This window comes from Sphaerodactylus townsendi, linkage group LG10 (assembly GCF_021028975.2).
Source record: "Sphaerodactylus townsendi isolate TG3544 linkage group LG10, MPM_Stown_v2.3, whole genome shotgun sequence".
Lineage (NCBI taxonomy): Eukaryota > Metazoa > Chordata > Lepidosauria > Squamata > Sphaerodactylidae > Sphaerodactylus > Sphaerodactylus townsendi.
In genome coordinates, this window is record NC_059434.1 from 3,988,867 (window position 1) to 4,013,825 (window position 24,959).

Sequence of the window (24,959 nt, forward strand, 5' to 3'; positions counted from 1 at the left end):
CGTGGGCCGTGCCCTGAGTTGCCACAGGGCAACTCTGTGGCATCATACCCTGCGGAGGTCTCTCCCCTCCTCTACATCCTCCCCAGTCTCCACCCCTAAATCTCCAGGAGTTTCCCCATCTGGGATGACAACCCCCCCCCCTCAGCATTTGGGACCATCATTAAAACAGAGTTGACAGCCCTTGCTCCCGTGAAGAGATGTGGCATGAAGTCACCGCGGTCGATTCAGCACACCAAATCTATGTCAGCTTGCAGTCATGATAAAAGAACCAATTTCCCTGTTTTCCCATTCTCAAGCATTCTGTGCAGGCAGCAACTGGAGCCCATGGAAACCACCTAGGTTGCTTTCGCACCTTTGCCTGGAGACACTTCGCTCTTTTAAAAATAGCTACGCAGGCCTGCAGAAATGAACCTCCACAGCCATGCTGATCATCCCACAATATGATCAGCTACACTCAGTGGTGGGATCCAAAATTTTTAGTAACAGGTTCCCATGGTGGTGGGATTCAAACAGTGGAGTAGTGCCAATGGGGCTGGGCGGGGCATGACGGGGGCGTGGCTGGACATTCGGGAGGCGGGGCATTCCTGGGCGAGGCTGTGGCAAGGACGCAGCTGCTGCCCAGGTTCTTGAGCGGGAAACGAATGCACGCAGGCGCAGGCTGCCACGCACGCCGGTGCACCTCCTGCTAGACTGCTTCAAGTTCTGCGCGCTACTGCTGAGGAGCGGAGGAGGGGTGTAACTAAGGCAAAAATCACGTGGCAAAATCACCATTTAGTCACCCCCTCTCGGCACACACAAATAATTAGTAACCTACTCTTGGGAACCTGTGAGAACCTGCTGGATCCCACCTCTGGCTACACCTGCGTAGCTACTCAAGTGTATCGTGCAATTAAAAAAATAAAGAAAAGGGCAATGGCCGGTGGACCCTCCCTGACTGTGGGTGGCGCGTTGGAAAGGAGGGAAATAGAGCCCCTCCTGCCTGGCCGTTTGCACGGGAGTGGCTCCAACCTAGGATTTTTCAAAAGGATCGCTGGTTTAGTGATTTTCTAAAATCCTGGGTTGGGGAAATAAAATGGGGCAGACTCATTTGGGGGATGGGGCCTGTGTGAAGCCCCTCCCAAAAAACTTTTCATACAGCATCCTACTCCCGTTATATTTGCCCTGTGCAGAATCAATCCACGAGGCTAAGAAACTGGAAAGATGGGAGGGGATGTATGCGGGGAAAGAAATTTTTCATTGAATGAAGTATTATTCAAACAATTTAATTACATGTCCAAGCCACACGTTATACAGTCCAAATGTTTCACCAATAAAACTTAAATTCTAGTCAATAATTCCATGGCTGTACTACTGATTGATAATTTGTTCCTTGAGAAATATCTATCCATTGCTTCATAAGATTGGCCGAATCCCCACTGAAAATTAAATACAGATACATCCAGGTTTCAAAAGAATCAGCATCTTTTCATCACGGATTCCCCCCCTCCCCCACCCCCGCAGCATGTTTCCAGTGAAGACATCTATGTCTATCGCGGATTCAAACAATGTTAAATTCCCCACAAACACGCGATCTGCTTGGTGGGCCAAGACTGATTGGTTGTTGTGCCATGTTGGGGGCAGGACCTTTTTTGCATGAAAAAAAAAATGCTATCGTGCTAACGTGAGCACGTAAGTGCGTATGCACAGTATCCTCGCCTATGCAGGTGTTTTCTAATTGGCTAACAGGTTGTGGTGGGAACCCAACTGAACTCTTGTTTTCTGCGAGCAGGAAATTAAAATTAAAATTGCCACTAGCAAATATGTTGCTACTCGTGCCCACGTTTCGACGGTGCCATTTGCTCGTGCCCACATTTAAGTGAGTACTGTACTCTCATGCACACTGTTTGAATGTTAGCCTCAGCTGGCAAAACGGGGGGAAAGGACTGTGCGCGCATGCTCTGCGCAGCCCGCCATGCTCTGATTGGCTGGAAAGTCCTGCGTCACTCTGTACAGCGCGAAAATCAAATCCACATTCAACCCCCGATCCTCCCCTCCAATCTGGATTAGGCGCGTGTTTTTGAAAAAAGGTGCACATACAAGCAAGTTCTGGAAAAACATATGATCGGGGGAGAGGGAGCACCAGAACCGGGATAAATCCATGTTCGGCAATCAGCCAGTGGGGAGTTCTCCCAGAAACCTGGATATTTTGCGTGAGGATCACGCGATTAATCGGCAGTGGGGATTCCACCAATGTTGAATAGAGAAAGTATTTACAGCATGTGTAAAAATGCGAAGCCCTGAGAAGCACAGCACGTGGATGAGTTCACGGATGATTATTCGTGAACCAAAAGCACCTTTTCTGGATGAGTGCAGGTAATTCTCAAAATCTATTTGTTCAGACACAACGTTTATGGACAGCACTGATCTTTACTTTCGTTTACTGCGCAGTGAAAACCATAATCACCACAGTTGATGTAATCTGCTGAAATAACCTTTTGGCAAATAAACAATCATCAGGACAGATAAGGCAGGAACAGAATGGTACTATAAGGTTTCGGCAACAAAATATGTAAATGAGAGAGATTTACAAGGATTTGGCAAATGGCAAGAAGAGAGTTGCTTGCTTTCACAACATTGCTGCATGTTTATTTAGTTATTTACATGACTAATAGTCCATCTTTCTCAAAAGTGACACATAACATATCATTATACCAGAAGCGCTGTAGACCCAGTTTTGAACATTCACATGCCAATTGTTTTCCTAGGGGAGGAAACTTTCAGTTTAATGAAACTGAAACCTTTTGGAATAGGGCTGATCAACCTATGGTGCTCCAGATGTTCCTGGACTACAATTCCCATCAGCCCCTGCCAGTGTGGCCAATTGGCCATGCTGGCAGGGACTGATGGGAATTGTAGTCTAGGAACTTCTGCAGCATCATAGGTTGGCCACCCCAAGCTTAGAACTTTGTGCCAAAGCCTTGATTTCTTCTATCAAAGGCCTAGCTTCAGAAATCAAACTGCATCCCTGCAGCAAAAGGCCTTTTTGACCAACCAAGGGAACTCACACAAAGGGAACTCACACAACCAAGGGAACTCAACCTATGGTGCCCCAGATGTTCATGGACTACAATTCCCATCAGCCCCTGCCAGCATAGGCAATTTGCCAAAATGTGGGGGAGGCCAGCGAAGCTCGTCAGGGTTCAACTGTGGGGCCTGTTGTCAGAGCTGGGGCTGAAGTCAAGAGCCTACAGACTCCATTTTAGATAGGACCTATCCAGCTACAGGAAGCTGACTCAGTGGCAGGAAATGGGTCTAGGCGCCAAGGTGAGCATTGGTTCTGCAAGACTGAGGAGATTTCCCAGCCATCAGCAATCCCCAATACTTGTCTGAGCTTCTCGTGAACACAAACCACACATGTCAACTGAACAAGAAGAAGTGTTTGGATTTATATCCCCCCTTTCTCTCCTGCAGGAGACTCAAAGGAGCTGACAATCTCCTTGCCCTTCCCCCCTCACAACAAACACCCTGTGAGGTGGGTGGGGCTGAGAGAGCTCCGAGAACCTGTGACTAGCCCAAGGTCACCCAGCTGATGTGTGTTGGGAGTGTACATGGTTAATCTGAATTCCCCAGATAAGCCTCCACAGCTCAGGCGGCAGAGCTGGGAATCAAACCCGGTTCCTCCAGATTAGACACACGAACTCTTAACCTCCTACGCCACTGCTGCTCCTGAGAAGAATTTAACTTGCTCCAGCAGCATGTTTTTCACTGGGAAGAATTCTGCTGCCATTGCTTTCAAAGCTTGTTGCACTAAACAATGCCTTATTTGTCAAAATGCAACCAAGATTTAAATCCCCCCCATTACTGTCAAATATTGAGATAACTGATCAAGAGGCTATAAATAAATTTTATTAGGTTAAAATGGGCAAGGGTCATGGTTCAGTTATAGAACATCTTCTTTGTGTGCCGCACGTCCCTGGTTCAAACCCCGGCCTCTCCAGTGGAAAGGATTAGATCGAAGACAATGTGAAAGAACTTCTTGAGACACCACAAACAATATATGGCTGTTCCATGTCTTCATGTGAAATACAAACAGAAACACCCATATTGCATAATGGAACAGCTGAGATACCATTTACAGTGATTATAAATTGCTTCAGTCATCCTATAGAATGTACAAACACAACTTGGACTGTACTGACCTGGTGGCATTTTCTTTCTGTTATTCCCTAAAACAGAATCCACTCTTATTCATATGTTTTTCATTTCATCATTCAACCATTTCTCATTCTATTTAATTGAATTACAGGTGGTCTTTGACATGTGCATCAGGCTCTTATGGCTAACTTGTGCCTGCTTTTCTCAACTACAATTGCAGTATCTGGAAATAAATATGGAGGGTGTTGTCGAAGGCTTTCCTGACTGGATTCAACTGATTGTTGTGGGTTTTCCGGGCTGTGTGACTGTGGAACAAGATCTACCAGATCACGGCCATACAACCAGGAAAACCCACAACAACCAAATTACTCTAGACTGAGAGTTATTTTTTGTGATTCAAGGTGAACGTTGCCAGACAGACCTTTTGAGAAATAGATGCAAAAAATGGACCACATTCTTATAGGTATTGATGACTTTACTCAAGAATCCCTAAAAATGCTATTGTTATGCAAAGGAAAGTTATTTATTTGATTCAATTCACCTGTGCAGCATTTTGTTTGTAATATGGAAACTCCCTTAAACATTGAGGTACTGAGCAATCAGGTTTTACCAATATGTTCAAGACACTATGGAACATTTCAAGTTCAAACCCCAGGTTGGCCTTCACAACCAATTTCTTAGGGGTTCAGAAAGATATAAAACGACTCTGCAATATTCTAATAAAACTTAGCTGCACATTTTAGAACATCATTCCAAAAAATTTCAGTTTTGAACCTCGGTTGGGCATCCACACACATTTTTGGGGGCGGGGGTGAGTGGAAAGAAACAGAAAATACAATACCATCTCTATCTAGAACAGGGGTCTGCAACCTGCGTCTCTCCAGATGTTCATGGACTACAAATCCCATCAGCCCCTGCCAGCATGGCCAATTGGCTGGTGGGATTTGTAGTCCATGAACATCTGGGGAGCCTCAGGTTGGAGACCCGTGATCTAGAACAAAAATGTAAAGTGTGTGCTATCAAGTTGCAACCTCATGAAGTTTTGAAGCCCATAAAGTTGCAACCCCATCAAACTGCAACGCCATGAAGGTCCATGTCAGTGGGCTTCCAAGGCAAGTGATGAGCAGAGGTGGTTTGTCATGGCCTACCACTGAAGAGATAGAACATAGGAATGAAAACAGGAATGAAATATAGGATTGAAAATGTCCTGCAGCTTTGAACCTGACTCCACAGCAGCCATTTCAAGGGGATTTAGAAAAATGAGTAAAACACACTTGCTAGAAATTAGACAACACAGTGTCGTTTAGGCCACATATAGCCAGCTATAACAAAGAGAGATTGGCTTGTGAAGTGCATGAGCACAGCCGGCTGCTTCGTTCATGCGCTCACTTGTTTCCCTCCTCCCATTGCACATGGTGTGAAATTGAAGGCCCCGGGTTCTACCTAGTGCATTTTCCTCCGGCCCTTTCTTCAAGGAGCTTTGATTAGTGTATGTAGATCTCCCTCGTTTCATCTCATACCCTGTCAGGTAGATAAGGCTGACAGCATGTAACTGGTCTAAGGTAGGCTGACCAGACGTCCCGCTTTTGGCGGGACAGTCCCGCCTTCACACAATTTGTCCCGTGTCCCGCGGGTTAGTTCCATTGTCCTGATTTTTGGGAGGCTGCCGCACTGCCTTCTGGGGCGCAAGGCAGTGCGGCAGCAGGAGCGCACTGCCTTCTGGGGCGCTGCCATTTCCCGCCCTGTGACAGGGCGGGAAACAGCAGTGCCCCAGAAGGCAGCACGCTCCTGCGGCTGCACGCGTGCGGCCGCCTACCCCCTCCCGGTTCACAAAGGTGACCATCTGGTCACCTTAGTCTAAGGTTACCCAGTGGCCTTTATAGTAGAGCAGGAAACAGAGATCCTAGTTCAACATCATAGTTCTTTCCCTGTATAGGATTCTAAATCTGGTTTATGCAGTGGGGGAAACAAACTCCAGTTATCCAAGGAGCAAGATTCAAGGTTTCCCTAACCAGGAAAATGTAATTGCTCTGTGAGGTTGAAGGAAGGTTGGAGGTGGGGGATGATACTGCAAGCTGGGTCCATGTTGAGATGTCTGAATACCACTGTGGAGTTGCATCCGCATGATGTGGCCTTTGCTTTTATAAGCTTGGGGGTGGGGCCAGAAGAAGAGGGCAGAAGGGACTGCAGGCTTCCGGCTCGGAGTCAGCAGCCGGGAGTGGGGTGGGGCATGGGGGAGCTGACAGCTGGGAGGGGGCAAGGTTTTTTGGGGGTCCTCTGGCTTCCTTGGCCCCACCCATGTCGATAACAACATGGGCGGGGCCAAGGGTGCCAGAAGACTACAAGGCAGCAGGACTTCCTGTTCACGTGTGGGGCCGATTTTGCGTCCCCCACGTGACCAGACCAGTGGTGCCTGGGAACAAGAACCTGGTCTTCCCCCCAAAAGAGTAGAGGTTGTTACATTTGGAGTCTGTGACAATGCCCTGTGCGGATTGCTTTCCATTCTCCCCTCTCCCCCCACCCCCTACATCCTTACCAGGCAGCTATTGCACTAGTTATATTGAATCTTATGGGATCTGCTAGCACTAAAGCCCATTTTAAATTAAAATAAAATGTGCTCAAGAAGAAAGGGGAAGGGAGGGTGGGGGATCCCCCTTTTCCTCCTCCTCTCTCTTCCCTCTAGGATAGCAGCTCATATTGTTTGAGACGGAGGAGGCTCCTAGGTGGGGGGAAGGTGGGGGGGACAGGTTGGAATGTTACACCCATTGACTGGGGGTTCGTTGTCGGGCATTCCATCCCTTAGGCCCGTGGTGGCGAACCTTTGGCACTCCATATGTTATGGACTACAATTCCCATCAGCCCCTGCCAGCATGGCTGATGGGAATTGTAGTCCATAACATCTGGAGTGTCAAAGGTTCGCCACCACCGCCTTAGGCAATTATGTATAAGGATAGACCGAGTGCTACTCCCTCTGCATGTTCATCTGCCATCACCCCCGTTCTCACTTGTGTTCACTGGTGGGATTCAAATAATTGGTGGAAATGCTCCTGTATAGGTGAGGTAAAAACCTGTTGGCTGTTGCCAATTTACAGAAAAATGCCAGGACTGTGGAACTCATGCACACAAGAAAAACACAGGGGATCGTGCTTCACCTGAGGAGCTGGGCGGGTCCAAAACACTGCTGTGCAATTCCAGCAAGTACTTTTGAGGCTGTCTCTAACTGGTGGATCCTGGCTGTTGGAAAACATGAAAGGACTAATCTGAAGAACCTGGAACAGAGAACAGAGCCAGTTCCGATTGCCTTTGCTTTGCACCAACTCAATTTAGGTAGCAGAGAAGTGGTAGGATTCAAAAAATTTAACAACTGGTCCGAGGCGTACCAGGGGTAAATGGCGCCCGGAGACAAATTGTCTCCAGGATGCCTCCAGACTCTGCCCCCCTACTACCCCAACTCTGTCCCCTGATGCCCCCAGGCTTCACCCCCCACTGTCCTCGACCACGTCCAGGGTGGGGTTGAGGGCGCTTGGAGGCAGCAGGAAGTCCTGCTGTCTCGTCATTTTTGCATGCATCCGATGGGGGCAGGACTTCCTGGTCGCATGGGGGGCTGATTTTGTGCCCCCATGTAACCAGAAGAGTGGCACCCGGGGACAAGGGGTACCGTACCCCTTGACCCTAGGCAGATACGCCACTGCAACTGGTTGTTGTCAGGATATTGTTGAGACCCTCGAGCATATTATGTTTTCTTGCCCGAGGTATGCATTACCTAGACTCTCCCTACTTGTCCCGGCCCTAGGGAATAAAAAAGTTGTTCAGAGCATACAAAGACGGTTCACCTTCTGAACAATAGCGACGGCAGGATAACTGGAAAAACCGCTGAATTTTTATTAGAAGTGCTCAAGTCAAAGACATAATGGAAGCTTTATCACCTCTTCTGTACCAACCTTACATGCTTTATCCAGTTTTATGTCCTGTTTTAACACCCTCTCTGTCCTGTATTTTGTATTTTTACTGATATGCGTAATAAAGGTCAGTTGAAGTTGAAGGTGGTTGTTTACAAACACCATTTTAACAACTGGTTCTGCAGAAGTGGTGCGAATCTACTGAATCCCACCACTGCAGCAGGGTAAAGATCATAATCTCTAATCAGATACCAGCCTTTTAAAAAGCTGGAGGAGTCTTTGTTGATTGCGTGTCTTGTCTACTAAGCCGTGTTTCATGGGATTTGGCAAGGCCTGCTGTGTGCATGTGTGTTTGGCAAACGGACTGTGAAAAAGGTCAGTATCACTCAACAATGTGTCCAGTCAGATCACGACATTTTATAGCCCTGAAATCCTGGGCTGGTCCTGGGAAAAAAAAGGCATAACATCGCAGCCTTGCAATAAATGTTTTTGAAAAAAGATTTTGTGAACATTTTAATTTCCCAATAAGCAAACTTTATAGCCAGATCTTGGTGTACATTTTTGACTGAAAAACAAAGTCATTATCATCTTGCTATCTTTTAAATGCAATGAATTTCTGGATTATGCTTTTTTTCCCAGGACCAGCCCAGGATGGTTCTGTTATACAATGTTGTGGTGCGATACGGCACATTCTTGAGTGATAATGACTGTTTGCATAATTTGCTGACAAAATCATTCTGTGGGTGCCCGGTGGTCCATCAGCTCTCACAGGCCTGGGCAGACAGTTCATGTGAGCCGAACAGAAGTTGACATGGGCAGAGCTTTTTGAATGCAAACATCTCCACATTCATTAGATGCTGCTAGTAACCAGACAGTTAACTAACACTGGTGTGAAAGATAAGCACAACCACTGGAATTATGCATGGGGTAGAAAATTATGCATGGGGTAGAAAATGTTGACAGAGAGAAATTTTTCTCTCTTTCTCACAATACTAGAACCAGGGGGCATACATTGAAAATGCTGGGGGGAAGAATTAGGACTAATAAAAGGAAACACTTCCTCACTAACATGTGAGCCGAACTTCTGTTCGGCTAACATGTGATGGCCACTAACCTGGATAGCCTTAAAAAGGGCTTGGACAGATTTATGGAGGAGAAGTCGATCTATGGCTACCAATCTTGATCCTCCTTGATCTCAGATTGCAAATGCCTTAGCTGACCAGGTGCTCAGGAGCAGCAGCAGCAGCAGAAGGCCATTGCTTTCACATCCTGCATGTGAGCTCCCAAAGGCACCTGGTGGGCCACTGCGAGTAGCAGAATGCTGGACTAGATGGACTCTGGTCTGATCTAGCAGGCTAGTTCTTCTTATGTTCTTATGTTCTTATGAATGCATGGCTACACCCCCTGCCCTCACCTTGCTGTCCTTTGGGGGTTCTTTCTTTGTTGCCTTCCTTCATATGTTAGCCCCAATCAGCTAAAGCTGAAATCAGTGAGCTATAGGTGATACTACACTTTATCTTAGGGCTTAGGCAAAAGACTGAGAGGCCTCACATGTGTAAGCATGCTCGTCGAAGGCTGTAATAAAACACATGATGATGATGATGATGATGATGATGATGATGATGATGATGATGATGATGATGATGATGATGATGATGATGATGATGATGTATCAAGGCGCAGAATGCTTTGGGAGCATTTAGCTCTCCATGAAAGCAGCCAATAAACCACAGGTTATACAGCTTAGCAACTGCAGCATGGTCAATTGGCCATGCTGGCAGGGGCTGATGGGATTTGTAGTCCATGAACATCTGGAGAGCCACAGGTTGCAGACCCCTGATCTAGTACTTTTCTAAGTCTCTAACTTAGTCTTCCTGAAGGGCAGAGTGAAACAAGCCAAAGGGAATCTTCCCTGCAGATTGAAGAAGGATGATGGACCATTGGATTGTTGGGCCAAGCAAATAAATCATGCTCACCCCTTTCTGTTGGAATAGTACCAGAACAGGGGCACATAGCCAAATATCTTGAACTATTAACTGAACCCCAACAGAGATGGATTATTACAAGGGCCAGTTGCAATACTTTCCCGTCGGCCATTACAAAGGGTCGTTACTTATCCATCCCTTTCCAGGATCGGATCTGTCCACACTGTAAAAAACCAAGTGGAGACTCTTGCTCACATTATACTTGACTGTCGGAGATATGTGGGTATTAGGAATTTCTCTCCTGGGCGGGTCTTAGACAAATCCGAAAGAGACTCTGACAACTCTGTTGTGGAGTTTTTGTTAAATAACACTCTTGGGAAAAGTAGCAAAATTTCTTTTACAAGTGACAGAATTTTCTAAGTAACGTCCAATGCTAGATACAGTTTATCTGTCTGTGTTTTGAATGTACTTTTGATTTGTACCTCAGAAATGTCTGTAATGCTCTGGAGCCTATCTTAATATGCCTAACAAAGGTTGTTGTATTGACCATTGGATGGCTACTGATTTATGGCAACTACTTCCATGCAGCATTCCAGAAAAGAGATAAGCAGAGGTGTTTTGCCATTGCCGCCTTCTGAATAGCAACTGCAGTCTTCCTTGGGGGCCTCCCATTCGTGTGCTGACTGTGGCTAACTCTGCTTAGCTCCCAAACTCTGACAAGCCCAAACTAAGGCCCTTTCCGCCGTCCCCAGAGAGCCATTCGCACAAGTGCGCCGCCGCGCCGCCCTTGCGCCGCCCGACCGGCACCAAGCCAGCGTTTCCAGAGTGCGCTGGGAAGCACACTTTCCTGGAAACGCCGGCTGGGAGCTGCTGCCGTGCGAACGGCAGCGGCTTCCAGGCGCTCCCCCCCCTCCCTTCACTTACCTTGTCCCCGGCCCTCCGGCGTGTCGCCAAGGCCTGGGGACACGCCCCCCTGCCCTGCGACGCTGCAGCAGGTGCGCAGGGAAGGGGAGGCGTGTCCCCAGGCCCCGGTGACGTGCTGGAGGGCCGGAGACCAGGTAAGTCCACCAGGGGACGGCGGCCAGCGGCGCCGTCTTCGCGGTTCTTTCTGGGACCGTCCATGAGACCTAAGCTAGGCTATTGTGACTGTAACTTTTTCCATATTCCCTCATTGAGACTTCTTGCTGGGACGGATGGGAACTGTTTTTGAAGAGGCTAAAATTCTACAGCTGTGATTAACCAAAGAAGCAGAAGCAGAAACAGAAACAGAAGAAGAAGAGCAGGAGCAGGAGCAGGAGCAGGAGCAGGAGGAGTTTGGATTTATATCCCCCTTTCTCTCCTGTAAGGAGACACGAAGAGGCTTACATTCTCTTTTCCTTCCCTCCCCCCCCCCAAACAAACACCCTGTGAGGTAGGTGGGGCTGAGAGAGCTCCAAAGAACTGTGACTAGCCCAAGGTCACCCAGCTGGCATGTTTTGGAGTGAACGGGCTAATCTGATTTAAGGGAATCATTCTGTTGGCCTTCATCAGAAACTCATTTCTGATTCCTTATGTCCAGTTAGTTCCTTTCACTGTGCAAAAGTCTGCAGCTTGAAAAATGGAAGCAATGGGCATGTAGGAGGAGAGTGTGCGAGTGTATACACATGTGTGAGTTTTTCAGGCATTCTCTTCAAGCATTTGCAATTTTTCAGGCATTCCCTTCAAACATTTTTGAGCACTGAATGATGATATACACAGGAGTGTGGGAAGTGGCTGGCAATCCTAAAAGCAAAATATGTGAAACAGGTGGGAAAATGATCCAGAACATACCTATAGTGCACCAGGAAAGTCCTTCCCAACAAATCTTTTTGGTGATAACATTAATACACCTTCTTTGGTCAACGTGCCTGTCACTTACGTTAGCTGCTTATTCAGCCCTTCCCTCATTCATTGTCCTTATCAACATGAAAACAGTGCCAGCAAACCAGGGGTGTGTCTACACAAAATGGTGCCCAGGACAAATGCAGAAATTGTGCTCCCTACCCCTTGGTGTGTCCAGCCTCGTGAAGGAAAAGGTAATATCAGTTTACAGACGGGACTGCACTTCTCTGGCATATCTCATCAGCCTGACGGACATTCAAACTTTTCAAGTGTGCCCGTCCCACCACAATCTCTGGTCAAACCAGTTTTGTGGGTTCCTGTGTTGCTTCAAGCTGCCCGGCCATTATCATGGTTCTGATTGCGCAGTGTCTATGACAAGTGTAATTTATGACAATCTGAAGGAAGAGGATGAGGCGACTTTTTTGGTTGAACAAAACTGTCCTCAAGAACACTTTCTTCCCAGCCTCCTTCTTTCTAGAAGCTTCTGTAAGGTGTGGAATGAACTATACCAGTGATGGCGAACCTTTTCGAGACCGAGTGCCCAAATTGCAACCCAAAACCCACTTATTTATCGCAAAGTGCCAACACGGCAATTTAATCTGAATGCTGAATGTTTTCGTTTAGAAACGCGTTACTCAGGAGTAAGCTTGGTGAAGCAACCGTGCAACGCTTCAAATGGGTGAATAATGACCCTAGGAGGGTTTACTCAGAAGCAAGCCCCATTGCCAGCAACCGAGCTTACTCCCAGATAAAGGATCGTGCCCAGGCCAGCTCAGATGTGATTTTCCACTCCCCCCACATGACGAACTCTGTGGACGTGTGCCCACAGAAAGGGCTCTGAGTGCTACCTCTGGCACCCGTGCCAGAGGTTCGCCACCCCTGAACTATACTAATTCATTGATTGATACAGAGAAAATGGAGTTCCACTCAGAAATTAACCACTTCTTCCCCATAATATAACAATGGTTTCTTTGTGTTAATACCATTCTCGGGCCTCTTGTACTGAATCAAGGCTGCTGGCATTGGTAGCTTTAATGGGGGAGGGGAGTTTCAGCTGTGGCTCTTTGAAAAATGTAGTCAATGCTACCGAGAGTCCACGCATCTTCCTGGGTGCCAGAGATGCTCTTGGTCTTTCCAACCTCCTTGGGCTACCCAGCTCCCACATCTCCTCATTCCTCATCAAAGCCATCCAGAAAACAAAGCTCTTTAAAGAGTCTCTGAGGATCCATTTAAAGGGCATGGACATGCCAAACAGTTTTCTGCCTCTTCCCTGCTCCAAGACAAATGCTAACATTTCTCAACGGTCTGATATTCACATATAGAGGTGGACACGCTGGACAGGAACTCCTGCTGAGCCTCCCTCACTCCATCCCTTCCCCATGGGTCAAATCTGGTCTTGCACCTATGTCGTTTTGCTCCCAATCCATTTATTTATTTTATTTATTTATTGTTTAGATTTGTAGACCGTCCCATCCCCAAGGGGCTCTAGCTGGAAACATCATATCTTCTGCCGAAGGCTTTCACGGCAGGAATCCCTGGGGTGTTGTGTGGTTTCTGGGCTGTATGGCCGTGTTCTAGTAGCATTTTCTCCTGACGTTTTGCCTGCATCTGTGGCTGGCATCTTCAGATCCACCACTTTTTACCCGCACACCGTGCAGTTATGCACGGATGACAATGGAGACAATAAAGAACAGGCTAGAGAGGAAAAAAAACAGAAGTCAAGCATTGTGTATCATTCCCTTCAACAAAAAATAGATGGTTCCATGCTGATCGTGATGGCATCCAAATAGGGCCACCCACTAGAAGAAGGTTAGGAATAATAGGGAAAAGTTCAGGCACACAGAAAAACAAGACTTTCCCTCTTCACCGTAACTCCCCCACCCCCCTGACAGGTAATGTTACAGCAGGGTAACGGGTTCAAAGTATTTAAGCCAAAAAGCTTAAGCCAACAAAGGAATAAAATCAGATAAACATTTTATTCACGCCAACAAGCGGGCAAGACAGCATCAGGGGAACCACGCAAAATGGCAGTGTGTTCTTACTTTTATAGGTTACATCAGAATAGCAGTAAAAAGAATACACCCCAAAGTTCATCATCATCAATCAATCCTAAAGAAAGGTGGAGATTTTCCCTTTCCCCAAAACATTTGGAGTTGTCCAAGACCCTTATTGGAAGATGTCAGCACCTGGTTCTTTGACGCAAGATGAACTAGGGCCCTGTTTCTTTCTAATCTATATTGTCTTTTGTTGCCCTTCTCCTTAGACAAAGAGCCTAAACATTTTCATGTTTCTCTCTTCTGTCACTAGAAGAAGGGCAAATCCAAGGTATCTGTCTGGGAGCAGTAAGACCTTAAAAACAGTTGAATTTGCACATTCTGTATAACTCTGAACAAGGGGCATTCTGCTGGGCTATCAAGCTTGCCGAGTAACAGAAGAAGGATAGATTTTCAAGCTTGCATTTTTCTTTGTTCAGCTGCATCATGGTTGCCAACTCCCAATTACAGAAAGAAAGTAATGGGGGGCGAAAAGAAAACCTTTGCTTTTTCAGAGTATATTCCTCTTATGCCTTCTGCGCCTACAGTAAGAAAAGGATGGCTCATGCAACCTATGTCAAGGGCAAGCCCTCACTCTGCCAGTTAGTCTGAAGGAAAGCCAAGGAGTTTCTGATAGGCAGATTGTAAACCTAATAACGTTGTTTTAACAACGGCATCATTAGGCCTATTTCCATCCACCCACACAAGCAGAATCTGTAATTAGAATCTGTAATACTGAAGAATTACTAAAGAGATCAGTGGAATGACATTAGGAAGAAGAACATGTGACCCTGCTGGGTATTCACCAGAAGAGCAGACAGTCTGCAGACACCGATGCGCAAAGAAGATATCTCAAATTTTATGGGGATTATTTAATGGGATTGTAACTGTGACAGACCTTCTCTACATGCCGAAGGGACCTGCACAGCCTCCGATGATTTTTGGGAGCAAGATTTGTTTACACTACAGATCTTTCCCTGAGTTGGAGGTGGTGGACAGTGACTTATGGTGGTGGTCAGGAGCAGCAGTGGCGTAGGAGGTTAAGAGCTTGTGTATCTAATCTGGAGGAACCGGGTTTGATTCCCCACTCTGCTGCCTGAGCTGTGGAGGCTTATCTGGGGAATTCAGACTAGCCTGTGCACTCCCACACACGCCAGCTGGGTGACCTTGGGCTAGTCACAGCTTCTCGGAGCTCTCTCAGCCCCACCTACCTCACAGGGTGTTTGTTGTAAGGGGGGAAGGGTAAGGAGATTGTAAGCCCCTTTGAGTTTCCTGCAGGAGAGAAAGGGGGGATATAAATCCAAACTCCTCCTCCTCCTCTTCCTCCTCTTCCTCTTTAGCTGATTTACTGCAACCTCATAGGGTTTTCAAAGAAAGAGCTGTTCAGAGGTGGTTTGCCACTGTTTCTGCCTGGGCTGAGAGAGTTTGGAGAGAGCTGGGATTGGTTATCCAGCAGGCTTCATGTAGAGGAGTGAAGAATTGAACCCGGTTCTCCAGATTAGAGTTTGCTGCTGATGTCGGAGCAGGGAATCGAACCCGGTTTTCCAGATTAGAGTCCATCGTTCATAACCACTGTATTGCGTTGGCTCGTTCCCCTCAGTTACAAAATATCCTTAAGGCAGCAGGCATATAGGAACGGTTCACGGCTGCGAGGTCAGTTTTGTGGTGCACAAGTAGAATACCAAGATCACAGAGGCAAAATCAGTGCATGAAGAACACAGACAATTTATTTATTTGCAGGCTGGTTTCAAAGGACAGATCAGTCGCACAGGCTCCAGGTAGTCCAAGGGGAAACCTGGCTGAGACAGACACAGGCCCTTTCCCCACTCGCCTTTGCCCGAGGGTTGCTGCGGGCAATTCCCAGCGCGCGCAATTCCTGGCGCGCGCCCTGGCTTCCCCATGACCCCGCGCTCTGTGCGGGGTCGTCAAAAGGCGCAATTTCAAAAGGCGCCAGGAATTCCGCGTCGAGGGGGTGGAAGAGAGCCAGCGTCGGGATGGCTCGCGTTCTCACAGCCCCTGAAGTGAGAAAGGCAACTGGACCCAGCGCTGCGCCGAGGAGAGTGGCCGGCGGGGCTTAAGGAAAGTGGGGAAAGGGCCACAGACATTTACACCAGTCATGGCTTCAGAGAGTAGTTTGAAGTTCCCAGAGATGGAGCTCAGCTGCTCTGCCGTACTTCCCTTGGTCTGCTCTTGCGTTCAAGTAAGACCTTTTCTTCTTCAGGGGCAGGAAAGTCTGTCACCGCAACCGATTACATGAGATGGACGAGGCTGGGACAACATAGTTAGGCAGCCACCAAAACTAGTCAGTTAAGCAAAAAAAAGAACACTTGACGGGGCCTGAGGTGACCAAAGCGAAGACCAGGCAAGTTCTAGCACAGGGGTGGCCAACCTATGGTGGCCAACTCTCACACACATACGGACACTTTAAAAACACAACATAGTAATAAAATGTCACCCCCTCTCACTTTCGCTGCTGGTCTTGCTGCATTTCATGCTGTCCTTCAGACACACACGCACTCCGATAGGCAAACATCTAGGCCTGTGGTGGCGAACCTTTGGCACTCCAGATGTTATGGACTACAATTCCCATCAGCCCCTGCCAGCATGGCCAATTGGCTGATGGGAATTGTAGTCCACGAACATCTGGAGCACCATAGGTTGGCCACCGCTATTCTAACAGGTCTGCATTACAGAATACAGTGGAATCCTCTGCAATTTTCTGTTTCCGGCGCATTGCTAGACTGAGGTGTACTGTAGGGCTGTGAGATGTACAATTTCTGGAAATTCTGAAGCCCCAGGTGGGAAAAAGTATTTTCTCTGACTTCGGAAGGTGTGGGGGGGGGGGGGGGGGGGGGAGAGTGTAGGCCAGGGGATGGAAATTGAGAAGATATGCAATAAATAAAATTGCTTACTGTCCTGTCAAACCTAACCCTTTTCAAAACTGCCACCTTGCAATCCTGTTTAGAGATTGAGCCCTGCAGAGCCCGTCTGCCCTCTAGCGATGGGATGACAGTAGAGCAAGTCTCTCACAAACACAGCATCCAAAGCCCGTCAACGTGACAGGGAGCCAACAGGGGAGGGGAGGGAAGGGAGTCTGCAGCACGCTGAAGCATGACTTGGGGCACGATTTCATCAAGAAACAAATCCCCCCGGCACAGGGTCTGCATTCATATATTCCAGCATGAGAATCGTCTGTTGTCCAAGGATGTGTAGACATTTTATCTGGACAGTGCATGTCATTCTTTAATATTTTATACGTGTTCTATTATGGCTGGGAGTAGCAAACCACCTGTCTCAGGTGGGCATGTGGAAATCACTTTGCTTCATGTGCCATTTGAATTCTCACTTGCCTGGTGAACGTGGGAGGCGTGACTGTGTTATTTCCCCGCTCCCTTTATGGCAGTGGTGGTGAACCTTTGGCACTCCAGATGTTATGGACTACAATTCCCATCAGCCCCTGCCAGGATGTGATGTAGCCATGCTGGCAGGGCTATGATTATAACTATGGAGATTAAGAACCGCCACGGCACTTATCAGGATCCCTCAGAAGGAAAAAAAGGCAGGGATTTGTTCTTAAATAACAATGTGCTCTGGAGTGGAAGGGCCCAAGGGGGTCTGACACTTGAATTTTCTAGCACTCAAGCAAGATTTAACCCCCCCCCTCACACACATACGGACACTTCAACACAGGTGTCAAACTCACGGCCCTCCAGATGTTATGGACTACAGTTCCCATCATCCCCTGCCAGCATCATGCTGGCAGGGGTTGATGGGAACTGTAGTCCATAACATCTGGAGGGCCACGAGTTTGACACCTATGCTTTACAAACACAACATGAGAAGTAATAAAATGTCACCCCCTCTCACTTTCGCTGCTGGTCTTGCTGCATTTCATGCTGTCCTTCATACGCACACGCACTCCGACAGGCAAACATCTAGCCAGAACAACCAAACCATTTGGGCCTGGCCTAAAAATAGTTGCTTCTTCCCCCTTTCCCAAATGCAACTCCTGAGTCCGTGGCTGCCTTCAATGTCAAGGAACATCAGAACGAGCGGTTCTCTCTCACACACAGAGAGGATTTTGAACTTCATCATCAACGTCTCATGTGTCTTATCCGGCTTGGTGCACGTACTGGAGAGAAGAGGAAACATCAAAAGATGGGGTGCCTGTTGCGCCCCTGGACTGTTCAATAATGAGACTCTGTGCTCAGACGCCTTCCGTATTATGAAACAGCACCAGGGACAGGTATTTAGACTTCTATTGCCAGATCTGAAACAGAAGCAGCAAAGCGCCCTCCATGATACCCCACGATCACACAACACCACCCCGACTACCCGTTCCCAAGGGGGAAATGGCCCCTCACCAGTCCGATGGTCCAGAGACAATGTAGCCTGCCCCCCATTCCAGGGTCAAAACAGCCTGCATTCCACACTACTGCAAGAATTTCAACAGGAGGTGTCTAATGAGTTGATAAGGCATTGCCTGGGACCGCATTGCCCCATATGTTGGGACCGCATTACCCCATATGTCCCAGCTCGACCTCTGCGCTCGGCAGAGGCCAACTTACTGGAGACCCCTGGCCCCTCAATGATGCGGTTGGCCTCCACTCGGGCCAGGGCCTTTATGGCTCTGGCCCCCGCCTGGTGGAACACTCTCCCTCCAGCTGTCCGAGCCCTGCGGGATTTGGGTGATTTCTGCAGGGCCTGTAAGGCTGAGTTGTTCCACTGGGCTTTTGGAGAAACCAGCCGCTGAGTGTGCCCCCTCCCCTATATCGTCGGGACCCGTTACTGGGATATATGGGTCCTTATTACTACCAGGACCCGCTACCTCTCTCTCCCCCTCCTAGGAGGATTAGGTTTTGGTGGGAGGCCATCTTAGGACATAATCGTTGTTTTATTATATTTCTAGAAGTTTTGTATGATGTTTTTATTTGTGGTTTTATGTTGTACACCGCCCAGAGCCCTTCGGGGATGGGGCGGTATATTAAAATAAATAAATAAATAAATAAATAAAAGTATAGAGAGTGAGTAAGTACAACCACAGTAAAGGGGTGGGGGCAGGAATGGAGAGGATCCCATGTCCCAGCCAGGAGACGTGGTAGGCTCAAACCAGAAATGGGCTGATCATGACACTGCCTATATTTTGTTCCTCCCTGCTCACTCTTAAGATGTACCTGTCTGTACATTCTGCACAAGCAAAGTGCTGGCCTTTAGGAAAGGCATGCTACCTATATTCATGAGTAATCTTTATTCCTTCCTCCCAATTTCCAGATATGTTTCCCCACTCCTACATTCCTGCTGGGTGACCCTGGGCTACTCACAGTTCTCTCAGAACTCTCTCAGCCTCCCCTACTTCACAAGGTGTCTGTTGTGAGAGGAAGGACAGAAATATCACTTTTTTAGGTTGCTTCAAGTTTTTAGGTTTTTCCGGATTGTAATGATCAATTCCACTCAAATTAATACTTTATTTTATTTTAATTCCTGTACCAGAAACAGGTTTTTTTAAAATAATTACTGTAGTTTTTCTTACATCAACATATTTCTCCTCAGGAAACAAGTTTAGTTAAAGCATATCTAGAAGCACCCCTTTTCTGACAGCAAAATCATGATCAAGTATTCTCATTTGTTCAAAAGATAACAAAAGGCATATCTTTAAAAGGAAAAAAAAGGACATCTTGACATTTGTCTGTAAACTTCAAATTCTGAAAGAACATCAAAATACATACCCGTCCCCCACATTTCTGTCTTCAAATAATCTTAAAATAACCACAAATCTGAACATGAAAATACAGAAAAGTTTATTATTACGATGTACCCTATTTTGTTATCTGGTGATGGAAACTGTTTTGTGCATTACAGACAAGCGACATAATATACAGTAGCTGCACACCACTTGATCGATTTTTGGGATCACAACTACTATTTTTACTATGACTATTAGTACAGAAATGTTCTGCAATTAGAAAAAAAGGAGAGTTCTCCCATGCTGTACAATATCACGTGCAAATGTATGTGTGTTTTATTACAAAATAAGGAACCAAACCAGTTTTCAATTTTCTACACTGACCGGCTAGGCTGCATATCCTGGAATGTTCAGCACACAAAAAGATTTTATGGGCCTCAGACATAATTTAAGTGCTTCACATGTGCAAACCGTTACCGACTAAAGCTCTTGAAGGTCATTTCATTACAGACATGAACACTCCCTGCAAAGATATGAGAATAGGCTATAGGACCTCAGGGGTCATTACAGATTTATTTTTTTAAGAAAGAGAAACGTTATTTTCCACACCAGTAGTCCCACTCTCTGAAGAGGACCTTCTGATTCATTTGTAGGAAATGGACCACTCTTTGACAGACGCATCATGCGATGTTGTGACCAAGGTATGTTCATCCAGCCACGCCAAACTGCTTACGTGGTGTAATCTGTGGGCATCTGACAAAGGTAAGAATGACAGGAAGGCACAGTGAGAACCAGAGTTGAATTGCATGCCTATACTCACGATGAGTTAAGCGAGGCAGCCTTTGGCACTCCAGATGGTGTTCTGGACTACAGAATTCCCATCAAGCCCCTGCCAGCATGAAAGCCCGAATTGGCCATGCTGGCGAAGGGCTGATGAAACGTATGAGTCCAGGCTGTATCTGAATATAAGATATAGATTACTCCAAAAGAGGGTATTTTAGCACCAGTATGACCCCTTTGTCAGGTATGTGACTCCCTACTCCCCCCCCAATCTTTCTGACCTGTGTGAACCTGAGCCAGAATATTTCCAGCTGAGGCCTCACATACCTCATGCTCCAGTGATAGTTGCCCACCATTTGTCCATGTTCCCTTGGAGTAGGGGTGACCAACCTATGGTGCTCCAGATGTTCCTGGATTACAATTCCCATCAGCCCAGGCCAGCACGGCCAATTGCTGGCAGGGGCTGATGGGAATTGTAGTCCATGAACATCTGGAGCACCGTAGACTGCCACCCGTGCCTTGGAGACTTCACTAGGAGCAGGAATTGGACGGAATAGCAAGAAACTTGAAGGCAAAAGATGAGCTTTGGGGAAGGCCCTGTCGAGAACAAGGGACCGTGCCCTATGGAAGAGCACTAGGCAAGGAGGCCGCAGGGACCGGGGGAACAAAGTGAGAGCTGCCATCAAGGACCTGCTTAACCTGTCCATCCTGCCTCCTTAACCTGTCCATCACTCCCACACACGCCAGCTGGGTGACCTTGGGCTAGTCACAGCTTCTCGGAGCTCTCTCAGCCCCACCCACCTCACAGGGTGCTTGTTGTGAGGGGGGAAGGGCAAGGAGATTGTAAGCCCCTTTGAGTCTCCTGCAGGAGAGAAAGGGGGGATATACATCCAAAACTCTTCTTCTTCTTCTTCCTCTTGATGCACAGAAACAACAGAGCATTACCTTGAGAACTCCTGATTAAGCCATTGTAGAGAACCAAACTAAGGCCTCTGCTGTTTTCTCAAAAGTGAATCTGCCACACAAAAGGGCACCGAATTACCTGGTATTTTGACTCTGGTCTCAGGGTCACTCAGTGTCCAAACGTACACCATCATATCCATACCCCCAGAAGCAAAATGTTCATTATCCGGCGACCAAGCTATGCAAACAATTTTTGCATGGTGTCCGTAGAAGACATTATGTTCCTAGGTAGGGGGAGGAAACAAGAGAGAGTAAGGAAGGCAGCACAATTTAACAAGTTTTTTTTTTAAAAAAACATTTAATCCTAATATTTAAGGCAAGTGTGTCAAACATCTGGCCCCTTGGGGGGTCTTATCAGGCCTGCAAGTCTGCTGAGGCAACCCCCCCTAATTTGGAATGGAGGTGGGGGGGAAGCTTGCTTCAGCTGGCTCACAGTCCTGATAATTGAAGCCAAGGATTCAACACAACTTGCCGCGCCCCACCCCCCCATGCCATTCTGGGGCCATCTCCTAGGGCCGACCCGACCAAGTCGCATTTATGTCATATAACAAATTAGTTCCACTCCCCTAATTTAACAGCTTTGGTACGCTGGTCATGGGACCCATTGCCTGAAATATTCCACAAAGAAAAGGGAAGTCCTGCATCAATGACATTCTATTTTATTATAGCAGTATTTGCTACCTTAGGCAGGATGACGGGGCAGACCTGGCAGTGCAACAAAGCACCCCCCACTGGACACCTGGTGTAACTGCAGGCATCTCCAAGACAGGATTGGTTTGTCACCCCCTTGAAACAACGGCATTGAACAAAAAGCTGCCTTGAAACAAAAATTACGTAAAGCAGCAGCAATTGTTTTTAATTTTCCTTTGTTTGAAAAAGCGGTTATCAATGACTGTGCTCCAGAGCAAACAGAACATGCAGCGTAGGAGGTACCAGAAGGGTCCTTACTGTGTAGCCGTCAGCAACACTGAACACTGTGACCACCTTGCTGGCATCCGTCACTGCGAGGAAGGCACCGTCGTGAGAATAGGCCAGGTCAGTCACGGGACCTTTTGCTTCCAAAGTTTTGTCTTCTCTTTTTAAAGAAGTGCCCTGGATTGCATACAGGTACACGATCCCATCCTGGAAATTGAAGCATTGCAAGGTCAAGTCCTCACTCAGCACAACATTGTATAGGTCTTCTGGCAGAAATACTTTTAAAAGTTTCCCAGCATGTACCCAGAAGTAGTTTGCACCTTATTGCAACAATTACTCAAGTACAGTGCAAACCCTCTATCCCAGTGATGGCGAACCTTTTTGAGACCGAGTGCCCAAATGGCAACCCAAAACCCACTTATTTATCACAAAGTGCCAACACAGCAATTTAACCTGAATACTGAGGTTTTAGTTTAGAAAGACGCTCTGAGGCGCGTTACTTGGGAGTAAGCTTGGTGAAGCAACCGTGCAACGCTTCGAACGGATGAATCACAACCCTAGGAGGGTTTACTCAGAAGCAAGCCCCATTGCCAGCAACTGAACTTACTCCCAGGTAAAGGATCATGCTTTAGTTCTTCCCATAAAATCAGCGGGGTTCCCCCCCCCCACACGACAAACTCTGTTCGCGCGTGCCCACAGAGAGGCGCATGCCACCAGTGCCATAGGTTTGCCACCACTGCTCTATCCCATCATCTTTGAATATCACCCTAACAGAGGGAGAGAGGGGGGTGGGGTAGCATGCAAGCGAAAGGGAGTGAGTGAGTGAGTGAGTGAGTGAGTGAGTGAGTGAGTGAGTGAGTGAGTGAATGAGTGAGGGAGGGGTGGCATGCAAGGGAGGGGAGGGGAATTCTAAAGCACCAGCTGATACTAAGGATGATATTGGGCTGTTTGCTAGGGGGGAAAAGAGCAAGCAGGAAAAAAAATGCAATGTCTTAAATGAGTTGGGGTTAAGAAGAACGGAGGCTGGAGAAGCCTTCTCTTTGCAACAGGGTGGGCATTTGGTTCCCTGTGTCTTGTCACCCTTTTGGATGAGGAAAATAACATTCTTACTGTTCCTCCGACTGCTGCTGTACCACCTCCTGGGTGAATTGCAACGACTTCAGGGTCAAAGTCGAGGTTACTGATGGCAAAACACTTCTTCTTATCCTTCATCAGGACAATCTGCAACAGAAGAGCCGCGGTTGTCTCTTGGTGGTGCTGATAAAGTCCATGTTATACAGACATTTATTCACAGCAGCAGACAGTACCTCTTTATCTTTGCAACACCTCCAACTCGCTACTGGTAAAACCCCGTAGTTGGGGGTCTGGCCTCTATTCATTTCCTCCACAGAGCAGCAAAGGAGTCAAAGATTGTAAGCCCAGTTCCATTCTTAAAAAGACATTAGCCACACAACGTGGCGACCCTGTGATCTTATGCAAAAATAATGTCAAAAGAGAATCAAGTGTCTCTCTACAGGCCTCGGTCCACACCAGAGAACCATGGAGAAGCCAACTGCCTACGGTTGCATTAAAAACCGAAACAGAAGCACCAACTGGCTACCTTTGCTGTAAAAAAAGGTATTATGACCTCGCTTGCAACAAAGGCCCTGTTGTGAGTGTTCTTAAGAAGGGCCCTCTAGACCAAATGAGCTTGGAAATGAATTCCTAAACAACAAAATGATGTCTTGTAGAAGGCTTTCACAGCTAGAACCAACTGACTGTTGTGAGTTTTCTGGGCTGCATGGCTGTGGGCAGGTAGTTTTTGCGGGCGAAATGATTAGGAGCAAAAACTTCTAGCCTATGGCTACACAGCCTGGAAAATCCACAACAGCCAGTTAAAAAAATAAGTTACTTGCTCTACAGATTTTTAATTGATTCGCCAATTACACTTCTTCAGATTAGATTTGGACAATACCATTACCACAGATTTCCCTTGGTTGACTGTCAACCCATTCTGCATTATAATTTTCGGAGATGGCTCTCAAATGTTGCAGGCCACAGGAGATCTAACAAACAACAGTGCAGCATCCGCACACAACGACGATTCCAGAAAAGGATTCCATATCATTTACATACAAATAAGACAATAATGAAATCTGAATTCCCCAGATAAACCTCCACAGCTCAAGCAGCAGAATGGGGAATCAAACCAGGTTCCTCCAGATTGGAGTTGATGAACTCCTTAGTTTAACACTCAAAAAAATTGAATTCTAATTCAAAACCTTCAGTAAATTATGTTGCATTACGGCATGATCAACTGTTCCCATACTTACTTCTCCAATGCATATGACCACAGCATATCCCCCAGGTCCAACTGCTATACATTTTGGCTGAACATCCATTTTTATAACATCTTGGCCACTGAAAAAGAGACAGGAGAACAGTTTTAGAAGAATTCTATTGCTAACATCTTCAAAAATTAAGATTCAGAATTATGTCAGCACCCAGGAATTCTGGCTATGTACTTATGTGTGACAAATCCAAAGGCAGTTTTGAAAGCAAACTTGCTGGTGGAATCTTCACCTTAAAAAGATACACATTAGTTTCTTCTAGTTAGAGCTGCACCCGAAGGCTGTGTTTTGCTCAACTGAGCTTCCCAATCTTCTGCCTATTCTCCTGAAATTAGATGGTGGAGTTAGACGGTGTTCCCATTCTCTGTGTCCAATCTGTGACTGTTTGCATACTCTCAGATCTGACACTTTGGGTCACTGCAGAAATGTTATGCCTT

The 24,959-nt window shown here is 47.0% G+C and overlaps 1 protein-coding gene across 1 annotated transcript in view; it reads right to left on the minus strand.

The window, feature by feature from the left end:
* Positions 1-19,302: 19,302 nt before the first annotated feature.
* The window catches only part of WDR1 (WD repeat domain 1), a 32,823-nt gene continuing 27,166 nt past the window's right edge, over positions 19,303-24,959 (minus strand). The window contains exons 11-15 of the mRNA XM_048510140.1: positions 24,505-24,592; positions 23,303-23,413; positions 22,226-22,399; positions 21,357-21,501; positions 19,303-20,287 (exon numbers count right to left, since the gene is read on the minus strand). Of these exons, the coding sequence (XP_048366097.1) occupies positions 20,178-20,287; positions 21,357-21,501; positions 22,226-22,399; positions 23,303-23,413; positions 24,505-24,592 (628 nt within the window). The 3' untranslated portion in view covers positions 19,303-20,177. The remainder of the gene's footprint in view (positions 20,288-21,356; positions 21,502-22,225; positions 22,400-23,302; positions 23,414-24,504; positions 24,593-24,959) is intronic.